This window comes from Prunus persica, chromosome G6 (genome assembly GCF_000346465.2).
Source record: "Prunus persica cultivar Lovell chromosome G6, Prunus_persica_NCBIv2, whole genome shotgun sequence".
Lineage (NCBI taxonomy): Eukaryota > Viridiplantae > Streptophyta > Magnoliopsida > Rosales > Rosaceae > Prunus > Prunus persica.
In genome coordinates, this window is record NC_034014.1 from 25,534,197 (window position 1) to 25,545,893 (window position 11,697).

At 37.8% G+C, this 11,697-nt stretch overlaps 2 protein-coding genes across 2 annotated transcripts; one reads left to right on the top strand and one right to left on the bottom strand.

The window, feature by feature from the left end:
- On the top strand, positions 1,434-6,231 carry LOC18772552 (probable serine/threonine-protein kinase BSK3). The gene is made up of 10 exons (XM_007205046.2): positions 1,434-1,510; positions 1,766-2,023; positions 2,143-2,363; positions 2,481-2,750; positions 2,863-2,968; positions 3,412-3,497; positions 3,955-4,143; positions 4,975-5,139; positions 5,318-5,431; positions 5,810-6,231. Exons 2-10 carry the CDS (start codon positions 1,942-1,944, stop codon positions 6,056-6,058), a joined length of 1,482 nt encoding a protein of 493 aa, XP_007205108.1. The 5' UTR covers positions 1,434-1,510; positions 1,766-1,941; the 3' UTR covers positions 6,059-6,231.
- On the bottom strand, positions 6,699-9,877 carry LOC18772106. The gene is made up of 2 exons (XM_007205810.2): positions 8,804-9,877; positions 6,699-7,290 (listed from the first exon to the last, which is right to left on the bottom strand). Exons 1-2 carry the CDS (start codon positions 9,223-9,225, stop codon positions 7,053-7,055), a joined length of 660 nt encoding a protein of 219 aa, XP_007205872.1. The 5' UTR covers positions 9,226-9,877; the 3' UTR covers positions 6,699-7,052.

Genomic DNA, 11,697 nt, shown 5'->3' on the forward strand with positions numbered 1-11,697 from the left:
CTTTTCTCCTTTGATATGTTCTTTCTTTTTCATGTAAAAGAGGGTCCTCAAGACCCCCATATGGGTGCATGTTACACTGTGTCTACTTATAGCAACACTTGTCACACTGTCTGATCAAGCATGCTCTGTTTTTCTCTTTTCTTTTCTTTTTTCTTCTTCTACTAGCATATATGCTTGATATTCGTGGTTAATTTTTACCCGGGATTGGACTTGTATTTGCTAAATTATGTGAAACAAGGGTAAAAAGTAAGAAATGATTCTCTCTCTATAAGTTGGAACTGTCACTCCTTCAAAACAGAGGAACCTTGTCAAGCCACACACTTTGTTTTTTTGCTTTTGTTTTTGTCTTGTACAGTATTTGATCTGTGTTGATGTTGAAGTTTCGTGCAAGAACAAGTTGGGATTGCAAACACATGGCTTCAGTGTATGGTGGGCAATGGCATGATCATAGGTTATTAGTATTTTCATTAACAACTTCATTAATAATTCATCATTATGCATAACTTTTCTATAACAGCAATCAACATCAAACTGTATATATTATATATAGAGGCCTTCTCTAGTAATCGTTCAGGTTTTAGGTTGTCTTTTAAGAATTACTCATGTAAAAAGATCAGCTAAATAATAAATTGTTTAGTCATTGAGTTATCCACATTTTCCCTCTTTTTTTCAAACACATTTTAAGTAACCAAACAACTTCCGATTTAGGTAATATTTTGCACGAATCTTGGTGACTTGAAATAAAACGATTACCTGTGTTGTAGGGTTCAGACCAAAAAAAAATAAACTATGTTGTAGGGTAAATAACTACTTTCTGCTCGTCTTCCATTTCCCACATCTGAATTCCCTTGTCACCTTTCAAAACTAATACGATTAAATAGACTTCAACATTCATTAAAGCTACTTAATTACCCTGAACCTCTGATACAGAACAGAAGTCACTATTGACACCCAAAAAAAACAAAACAGAAATCTATATGCATATAGTTTTAGTGCTCGAAATGATCAGGCTTTAATGGCCCTTTGGCAGCTGCTAAGTACTGCCATGCCTGTCCACTCAGTAAGAGGCCAGTTTAGGCATAAAAACACAGAGAGACCAATCAATTAGTCCAAATGTTGTCACCACCAACTGCCATCAATTGTTGTCAACATTCTTGTATTAGAATAATGAAGCCTGTTTTGTTTTTTTCCCCTGGGACCCCTTTCTGTCAAATTTGTGAAACTAGCATAAGCTGATGGGGACTAAACAGAAAAACACAATTAAATCCTAAGATCGATGTTAATGACGAGTGATTAATATAAAAAAAAACCAAGAATTTAACACATCAATTCATCCAATTTGTTTTGTTTGACTTTGTTGACCTAACTCAAGAACAAAACGGCCATTTGATTTGACCACTAATCCACTCTTGAAGAAAAAGGAGAGAGAAAATGATGACTTTGCAGACCATCAAGAAAGTAGACAGAAAAAGGCCGTTTCCTTTTCATTCTGCAATTTTTTTCTTTCTTGGTGGGTTGCATTTTTTTTTGCATTTTGCAACACACACACACCCTCTGCCTCTGACACTCACACACCAAACGTGAAAGCACACATTCACACACACACACACACTGTGATTATAATGGCAATGTCCTTCAAATCAAAACAATAATAAACAAATAATAATACTCCCTTATTAATCTAAAGCACAAATTAAGAATATAATTTCAGTTTTATATTTTACTTTGTTACACTGAAGTTGATTTGAACTTACTGGTGGCTTAGCTATTACCCAGAGAGCAGAGAGAGCTGAAAGTCTGAAATGAATCAACTTTGGATCCACAAAACTTCACTCTCTGCAAATTAAACTGAAGCTTCTGTGTCTGATTGATGTCCACCGACTGATCATTTGACTTTCCCACTCCCTCTCCACCGCTCGATCCCTCTCTTTCTCTCCTTCAATGGGAGGCCGCTGCTCCAGATTCTCCCTCTGCTGGTTCACCTCCCACCTTAAACCCTCCGTCCTCGAATCCTCCGAACTCGGTAACCATTCTTCTCATCACAAGTTCAAAACTTTCTGTTTTCGCTGTTTTCTTTTTTTGTTGGTTTGTTTGTTTTGTTTATTTTGAGCTCTGAGTGATGCCGTCGTTGTTTTGTTGCAGAGAATGGGGGCAAAAGTGACAAAAACTTATGGCCGAGCTTCACTGAATTCAGCCTGGACCAACTGAAAACCGCCACGTGTGGCTTCTCCTCCGACAACATAGTCTCGGAGCACGGCGAAAAAGCTCCAAATGTTGTCTACAAGGGAAAGCTCGATAACGGCCGTTTGGTCGCCGTCAAGCGATTCAACAAGCTGGCCTGGCCCGACTCTCGCCAGTTCCTGGTCCGTCGTTAAACTTACCATTACTATAAATTTGTGATTTTTCTTTCTGGGTTGTAAAATATTTTTATAAAAATGGAAGCTTTTGAAGTTGAAGTGAATCAATGATGGTTTTGATAGGAGGAAGCGAGATCGGTGGGGACGCTGAGGAGCGAGAGATTGGCGAATCTGATTGGATGCTGCTGCGAAGGAGATGAGAGGCTGCTTGTAGCGGAGTTCATGGCTCATGAGACTCTGGCTAAGCATCTGTTTCACTGGGAGAGCCAGCCCATGAGATGGGCTATGAGGTTGAGGGTGGCTCTGTATTTGGCTCAAGCTCTAGACTATTGCAGTGGCAAAGGTCGTGCTCTGTATCATGATCTCAATGCCTACCGGGTCTTGTTTGATCAGGTAAAATTAATAAGGCCTGCTTTTTGAAATCTCTTCATTTTATTGAATGAAGATGTTTTTTTTTTCTTTAATGTATTATTTACCATCTGGGTTTTTAACTTGGCACCCACAGGACGGTAATCCCAGGCTGTCATGCTTTGGCCTCATGAAGAACAGCAGGGATGGCAAGAGTTACAGCACTAACCTGGCTTTCACTCCTCCTGAGTACCTCAGGACAGGTATGGCCACCTAATTGAATACCATTGTACTTTAGAAAATCAGGCTAAGAAGATGTTGAAAACTATTAATTGTGTGCCTTTACATACTAGCAAAATTCTGCTTTAGAATTTAATGTAGTCACACACACCACATTTGAAGACCCATTTGCTTTTCTAACTTTGGGGAATCGCCTTCACTGAATTGGGGATTTGAATATTGACGATGATGAAAGTTAAAATACAAGTTTTTTGTGCCACCTTTATTCGTTTGGCTTTCATCTCATCAGTCTCTTTCTCTCAGTAAAATTCAATGGAACATGGATTACAGTTTGTGTATAGTTGGTGCCATTGACATGCATGGAAACCAGCATTACCTAGTTGATCTTTCCTTCCCGTTTCCTCTAAATTATGAATTCCATCGGTTGCAATATGATAGTGAATATACGTGCGTCTTTGGTTGGCAGGTAGGGTGACGCAAGAAAGTGTAGTTTACAGCTTTGGAACCTTATTGCTGGATCTTCTAAGTGGCAAACATATTCCCCCCAGCCATGTGAGTTCTATACCTATTTCTCTTTACAATAATCCACTAGAATGAAGGTTAATATAAGTTCTTTAGATACTTAATAGCAAGTCAGTGGTCACTGAACTTCCCCTTAAAAAGGCATCTTTTCCAAAAGACAATAAAGATGTCTAAACATCTGATCCCAACTAAACAACAACATATTCATTTATTTAAGTAGTCGCTCGTAAATTCCTCCAAACTGTGTTTTTATTTCTTTCATTTGGTCTCTAAGAGTTAGTAGCCTGGTGTTTGGTTAATAATACTAGTAAGCAGTTTCATGCTCCTATTGCTTAACTTTTTTACTTCAAAAATTGATCCTTAGTGATTGCAGAAGTGGTAGGTGTAAAACATGATAGAAAATTACCGTGCACTTGTCTTTTATGACTCCAAATATTGGTTTGAGTATCAAATTAGGGGTTACCATGTTTGCATGTCTTGTTTGAAGGCACTAGATCTAATTCGTGGCAAGAATTTCCTGATGCTGATGGATTCTGCTCTGGAGGGTAATTTCTCAAATGATGATGGAACTGAGTTAGTACGCTTAGCTTCACGCTGTCTGCAATATGAAGCTCGTGAGAGGCCAAATGCAAAGTCCATCGTCACTGCTCTCATGTCACTTCAGAAAGAAACAGAGGTAGGGCTGGCATCCTTATTTTTAATGTATATCTCACATATTTCACATGATCCTAGACAAATGTTAGGTCTAGATTCTTACTTTTTCTTGTATCGTACTACACCCCTTAGGCATATAAATAGGCTTTCCCTTGTACATTATTACTCTCTCACAACATACATAATTCCTTTTTCTGTCTTTTGTGTTGTTATTTTAACGTGATACTAGAGTCACCAGTTAGTGGCATGAATTAATTTCAATAGCAAGCACAAGTGCTCATCCGCCTCTACACACCATCTCTGTTCCTTTTCTCTTTGATCAGAATCTGTATTGGTCAAATCAGTTTGACAGTATCCCCATTTGATTCATATACCATCAATATACCAGGGATGAAGTAGAGTAAGATTTGGATCCTACCTCTGTCTAGATTAATTGTATATGTGAAATGTGAGAAATACATTAACAATGTCTCAGATTCAAGGTGATATACAAGAAACCATCTTAAGCTAACATGTACGTATACAGCTTAGATATAGAGCACGAACTCAACATATAATATTACCAACTTCAACGTACAGAGTTCTATTCTTTCTTTTATGTTATTCTTACAATTGCTTACCTTTTTGAGTTTGTCTATTCTCAAAGCATCATAACCTTTTCTTGATACTAACCTCATTTCTTTTGCAACTTAAAAACAAGTGGGGTGGGAAACGAATTTCTGCTGAAAATGAAATTTAGTTTTCCCCGCATCAATTGTGGACATTGCAATGGTTGTCCATGCTAGCCTGCCTTTTAACAGCTAAAAGTTCGATTGGAAAGAGTATAATTTCTCATTCCATAGTTTTCGAGCAGGTTGCATCACATATTTTGATGGGTATCCCACATGAAACTGCATCCTCGACGCAGCCATTGGCATTAACACCTTTCGGAGAAGCTTGTTCGAGAATGGATCTCACTGCCATACATGAAATATTGGAGAAGAATGGATACAAGGATGATGAGGGGATTGCTAATGAGGTCCGCTACTGCCTGTCCTGTACTTTATTCTTTTAACTTTGACATATAATTAAGGATTTTGCATTTATGAACAGTAACAAGTGCTTTTAATATGATTCTTCCCCATATCTTTTCTTTCTTTTATTGTTTTGGTAATCACTTTAGTGCTAATTCTGCTTGAGATATTTGGGCACTGCAGCTTTCTTTCCAGCTGTGGACTAATCAAATGCAGGAGACCTTGAATTCTAAGAAGAGTGGAGATTCCGCTTTTCGAGCTAAAGAGTTTGCCACTGCAATTGATTCCTATACACAAGTGAGTCTCTGTTTGGGAATAATTTTAAACTGGTATATAGAATTATGCTTTCTTCTAACCAGTTACCGAACTCAACACATTGCAACCTTCAAAAAGTGGCACAGTATCTGGATATTTTCTTTTTCTTTTTCAGTGCACATATAATATAAAACAGTTTAGTAAGGGTCAGAAATCTGATACCTGTTTCAGATTTAGTTGATTTTTTATCTGTTTGCTATACACTGTTTTGATAATTTGATACAAGTCATTAGACAGTTTGCATATTATATAATGCTATTGAGAAAGATCAGGAGACTAGCATTGAGGTGTTTGTTGGGAATTTAGAATTTGTCAAGTCCAGGCTGATTTTGTTTCTACACTTTCTGGTGTCTTTTGTAGTTCATCGATGGCGGGACAATGGTATCACCCACAGTGTATGCTCGGCGTTGCCTGTCTTACCTGATGAGTGACATGGACATGGCACAAGAAGCTTTGGGGGATGCTATGCAAGCCCAGGTGGTTTCTCCTGAGTGGCCTACTGCCTTGTATCTTCAAGCAGCTTGCCTCTTCAGCCTTGGCATGGATAATGATGCACAAGAAACACTCAAAGATGGCACAAATTTGGAAGCCAAAAAGAACAAAACTTGATATGTATAGACTAATAAATATTTATTTTTATTTTCCTTTTAACATCCGGTGACGTTTTTATCAGTAGTCATATTTAGTCTTTGTATCTATTCTTTATTATGATTTGCATATTTTAAGCTTTGCTTGCTTCAATTTCAGGATTCTTGGAAAATTATTTTTGTTGGTTTTGATAATGTCTTTTGAGTCCCTTATGTTAGCATGCGGTAATTGATGCATGAGTATATTTCTTTTCTTTTCTTCATGCATGGAGATTTGAAGTTAGGATCTTTACTCTCACTTCACCTAGGCATGCCACTTGAGCTAAGGCTCATCATGGGATGCTACCTGATCATATCAGAAGTACAGCTCCTAAGGATATGTTTTTGGGGGGAAACACAAAACTTGACCTAAGCATACAAATTAAAATGGAAATAAGAATAATGCTGAGGGCCTCAAATAAATTTCAATATAATTTGATATGATATGTTTTGTTTGCTTTAGACTTGTCAAGACATTGTATTATTGAAGGGGAAAAAAGGTTTTCACCAAACAAAGAAGGGAGAAAAAGGTAATAGTTGACGTATGATGTGATTGGATAAAGTTAAAAAAAAAAAAGGTCACAGGCGGCGCTGGGGCTGTGTTTTGCTTGAAAGAAGAAGAATGCAGCAATGCAATTATACAATTCAATTCAGCAATTCCCCTACCGTTCAGAGAACACCAAATACACTGGTTAAAAATAAAAAGGAGAAGAAATATTTTATATATTATAATTTATATAAACCCTTATAAAGGCCTTCAATAAAAGGCCTGATAAAGCTATGACTTATGCACAAGGTAGGGGAAGATATTGATACATACAACAAACACTCTTAGAGGCAACAGATGATGTATTGCTATATATATATATGAATGCTGCAGGGCTTGAACTATGTGTTACTCAAATTTTGCAGCTTCTTTTACACTTGTTTTTTTTTTTCTTTTGCTTTCAATTTTCCTCAACTCTTTGCTGAGGATTTTATGACGGAACGTTGAAGTGAAAGAGCCATGATATGACAAAAGCAAATACCATACAAGCAAGAAGGAAGTTGAGGAACCGATGGCCATGCCAGAAGCTTTGAGTATCCGTGGAGGGCCCTGGTGCTGAGACTGCAGCTGTTGTTGATGCACTATTGGCTTCACTCAACTGCTCAGTAAACTCAATGTCATTTGGACCAACAACATTGCGTGCAACTGACTGGCATATCTCACAGGTCCTGGAAACCATGTAGACTGAAATTAATATAGTAACCAAATGATATTCGTTTTAAAGACTAATCACCATTAGCAAGTAAAATTTAAGTTAATCGACCTACGCTACGCGGTAAGTAAATAAACCAAGATTAATCTCTATGGTTTGATGCGAAAACAAATTAAACCCAGAAACCTACAATCCAAGAATCAGAAGGCAAGACTTTTAACAAGACAACTCCTAGTGGGCTAGTATTCCAGGATAAGGAATCAGGAAAACAAGAGGAAAGAAAATATACGGATATAATTTATGCAAGCAGGGCACATAAGTCAAGCTCATACTCAACAGGCTTGAATTTTCTGTGACAGATATAATTTAAGACTAAAAAGGTAGAAGTATAAAAAGATGCACAGCACCAGGTATTACAAATTTACAAGAAGATTTCATAAAGACGCTTGAGATTCAAACATTGAAATTGCAAGATTTCATATGAAATATCTGACACCATGTATTTGGTAGGGATTTGGATAACAATATCTAGCTTTAAGGAATTGCTGATCATCACCAGGGCATGTGCAATCAATAAGATATAGCATAATAACACGGTGGATGGCAATTGGTGTTAGATGGTGGTACTGCCACCACAAATCTGACTGTCAGCTTCTATGGTGGTGGCATTGTTAATCTGTAAGTGACCCGTACAAACCCTCATGAGTAATGACACATGGCAATCTGCCAAAAGCTCAATTATTTTGAATCAGAAAACTTTGGGGTCAATAATTCTCCATCTATATATCATACTCAAAAAACTATGCGTATATAAAAAGTCATGTGTCACTAAGCATGTTGGATGAGTAGGAGCTGTGGATATGCACACAGGAAATCATAAGTTTATTTAGTGCGTCGGCAGACAAGAAAGCTTTTGGCAAGATAAATGTATTGGAAATATCAATAAGAGGTCAAATCCCCACTTTCATAGAGAGCAAGAATCACAAAGAAGCAGTAGAGAGATTCCTATACTTGGAGAAAAGACAGACAGCAAGGAATTCTAGTTTGTACTTGGACATATTCAATGTGCTTTACCTTTCCTTTACTTTGTCCATTTCTTTACTTTCCCAGTTGTTTAAGCAAAAGTTATGTGCCTGCATCTCCTATCTAAGCCTTTTATATCATTCAACTACAACTAGACTTCCTTCAGCATGAAGAATTGGATAAATCCAAATCAATTAAGAACTAATAAGATGAGATAGGGTTATCAAATTATAAAATATATGAACTGCATAATGCTAAGAACAACCTAAGAAGGGAAAGGGTTTGTAATTCAAGTGGTTAAGAGTATTTACTCATGCATCCGAGTTACTGGGTTCAATTCCCTCCTCCCCGCTATTGCTTGTATAAAAAAGAAAATGCATATGATGTACTGGGCGTATCAAAATGAAAATAGAACAACCTAAGCAGAAGTGGGAAGCTAACAATTACCAGAAAGACTGAAATTTAAAATGAAACCATGAAAAAAAGAAGAAGAGAAATTTACTCACTTGTTACCCTTAATTTTGAACCAAGTATCAGCGCAGTGCTTGTGGGCAGCTGCCAAATCATCCTTGCAAGAACAACCCAATTCAATAGGAACCCCAGATTCATGGCTATTGCTCTCCAAGCCCAGCTGACAAATCCTACAATCTCTCTCTACTTTATCCAAATGCACCTTAATTTCAGGCGGCCCAATCTCAATTTCGAGCTGGACCGAACCGTCCGAAACCGAAGAGGCTCTCCTGGAATCTGAGACCACCCCAGCCTCAGGATCAGAGACGAAGGCAAAATTGTACTCGTCGTATGACCCGCCATTTGTTGAGTAGAACTGAGAGTAACACGACCCGTCGTCTGCGTCGGAGAAGCAGACGCTGCCGTCGGCGCTTAAGTCACGGCGGTGAGATCCTTGCTCTAAATCAACGTGGGACATCTTCTAGAGGCTAAAATTTCAAAGACCCAGAAACTGAAACTTTGCTGAAAGGCCAAGAACAGAGCATTCAGACATTAGAGTTTGAAGCTTTGGGGTTTCTAACACTTAATTGATGGAAAAACGAGGATTTAAGGACATGGGTATTGGATTAGGTGCACTTCAACTCCATTAATATTGTTTAAGATAGTGATTTGATACCAACAAATTTAATACACCAAAAAAGGTCGAAGCTTGAAGAATGCTGAGAGAGAGAGAGGACAACGGTCTCAGAGACCAAGACTCATGCTTGCTCCAGAGACTTGGACTGAGGACCCCCTTCAAGGAGGAACAGATACAGAAACGTGCAGTGGGTGCACTGATTATATCTCAGAAAGAGACTTCATTGATAAAAAGACGACTCCAAATTTGAAAAAGCAATGATAAGTAAAATAAAAAAAAGGAAAAAAGAAAAAGTTGGTGGAATATTTGGTGCCAATGCAATGCCATGCCATGCTAAAATGCTCAATGTGGTCTTATGGAGATTCTCTTCTCTATACGGTTCTAGTATTGAGCTTGTGTTACAAACATGTCCATGAAAAACGATTGTGGTGTAGATTAAAGGGATATACGTACACCATAGAAATATCAATCAAATTCCATATGAACTCATAAATTTTTGGGTCAAATTACTAATGATATGATACAGTAGATAGATGGGGATATTTTGTTGTTGGTTGGTCCTAAAAAGACTGTTTTGCCGCCACAATTGGACAACATTGGAGGCAAAGAATATTGGGATTTTTAGAAGACGAGGGGCAATGGTGTCAGAGAAGACATGAATTAGCCAATTTGGCTTGTCTTCACTAACTTGCTACTTTCAGTTAACCCATACATACTTTAATCATGTAGCAGGAGCTGCAGCAGGATGTTTCTCTATGCATAGCAGTCTTACCTCCTCTCTGTTGTTGTGCATGAATCCTGGCTGTTGATTCAGTTCATTATATGCAAAAAAAATGAGATGGATGAAATGGTGTCCGTTGATTGTGGGTGCATCAGCATTTTCTTCTACACTCGCAGCACATAATCACTCTGCTGTTTCTTCTTTTTCTTTTTTCACTCTTTTTGGAGTTTTGCAATTTCTCAGTCATGATCAGTTGACTGGAGGTGGACCACCTCAGGGTCAGTGTCGCTTATGTAATCTCTGCCTTTGCGTGAAGAGCACAAAAGAAAAGGATTGAAGATTTTCACCATTATAAAACTACAACTTAAGGGAAAAAAGAAAATGGGGTAGGAAAATGGAAAGAGCAACATTCCAATTCTGGTGGTTGCCAAGATGAGATCCATCTAACGAACTGAGTGAGAGAGTTACATCACTAAACTAAGCCACAAACAATAGCATTTTAAAAGGGTCCTTCTCATTGCAAAATATTTTATTAGTTTTAGATAGATATATTTTGTTATGGCTTTGGAACTTTTATTCTTTCTTCTACTTTTCCTTTTTGGCTCTAATGTTTTCCTCTCTTTGTGTTGCGGGTCATTCTTGATTCCCATCTCATAGTTTATATAGCTTTTCTTCCAACTTTGTTTATATACTAGCGATATAAAAAAAGGGAAGAATCAAACTTGAGAATTCAAAAATAAATATTTTTAACTACTGCAGCTACAAATACTTCTTTACTTTCTTCCTCCGCTCTTTTTTACATGAGAAAATAGATTTGCAGGCCCAACAAGACCAATTAGCTAAAAAACCGTTTTGAATCGCTTTCTTCACATGTGTTGGTGGAACCGACCCACTTCCTCTATGCACAATTGAGAAAGAGGAGCAAGTAATCCACAAGCATGCTGCATCGTGGTGGGGCTAACTCTGTATCTTCCATTCCATATGACATTTTGGTTTTCCTTTCCTTTTCTTTTTCCTCCTTATCTTCTTTATATAAATAATTCAGTAGAGGAGTTCGTCGACAGCTACATTACACTAAAAAGCAGGAGACTTGGGGAACACAATCCATCTCCTTGGGTCTACATGTCTTGTCCTGCATGTTTCTTTCTTTCTTTCTCGTGCCACACTTTGGCTCGGGGTTCTTGTTGCTCCTCAATAGTTCGGTTGGATTCGAACTAAAGTCCTTCTGCCTAAACACCCTTTAATTTTTGGGCAGGACCAGAGTTTTGGATTCGTTGTATTAAGAAAGAAGAGAGATCATATGAAACATCATCACGTGACATGTCATGGTTCACCCACTTCACATGAGATTTTGTGTTTTTGTAGGAATACATAAGATTTTTGTTTTTGGATACAAACAATATTCTACTTTAATCTAATCTGAAGTACACATTCGCTCTAGCCAACTTGACTAAGCCCATGTCAACCGTAGGTATCCATAAGTTTGACAGAAATACTTCAACTCCTTTTATGTTAATATACGCAAGCTAGTTTGTGATATGTTAGAAAGCTGGAAAATGCACGGCACATGATTCTCCATAGGGAAGAGAGGG

Coding starts and splice junctions, on each gene's coding strand:
- LOC18772552 (XM_007205046.2), top strand. CDS start 1,942: ATGGGAGGCCGCTGCTCCAGATTCTCCCTCTGCTGGTTCACCTCCCAC. Junction 2,751..2,862: donor ACCGGGTCTTGTTTGATCAG/GTAAAATTAATA, acceptor TGGCACCCACAG/GACGGTAATCCCAGGCTGTC. Junction 5,140..5,317: donor ATGAGGGGATTGCTAATGAG/GTCCGCTACTGC, acceptor TGGGCACTGCAG/CTTTCTTTCCAGCTGTGGAC.
- LOC18772106 (XM_007205810.2), bottom strand. CDS start 9,225: ATGTCCCACGTTGATTTAGAGCAAGGATCTCACCGCCGTGACTTAAGC. Junction 7,291..8,803: donor TTCAAAATTAAGGGTAACAA/GTGAGTAAATTT, acceptor CATGGTTTCCAG/GACCTGTGAGATATGCCAGT.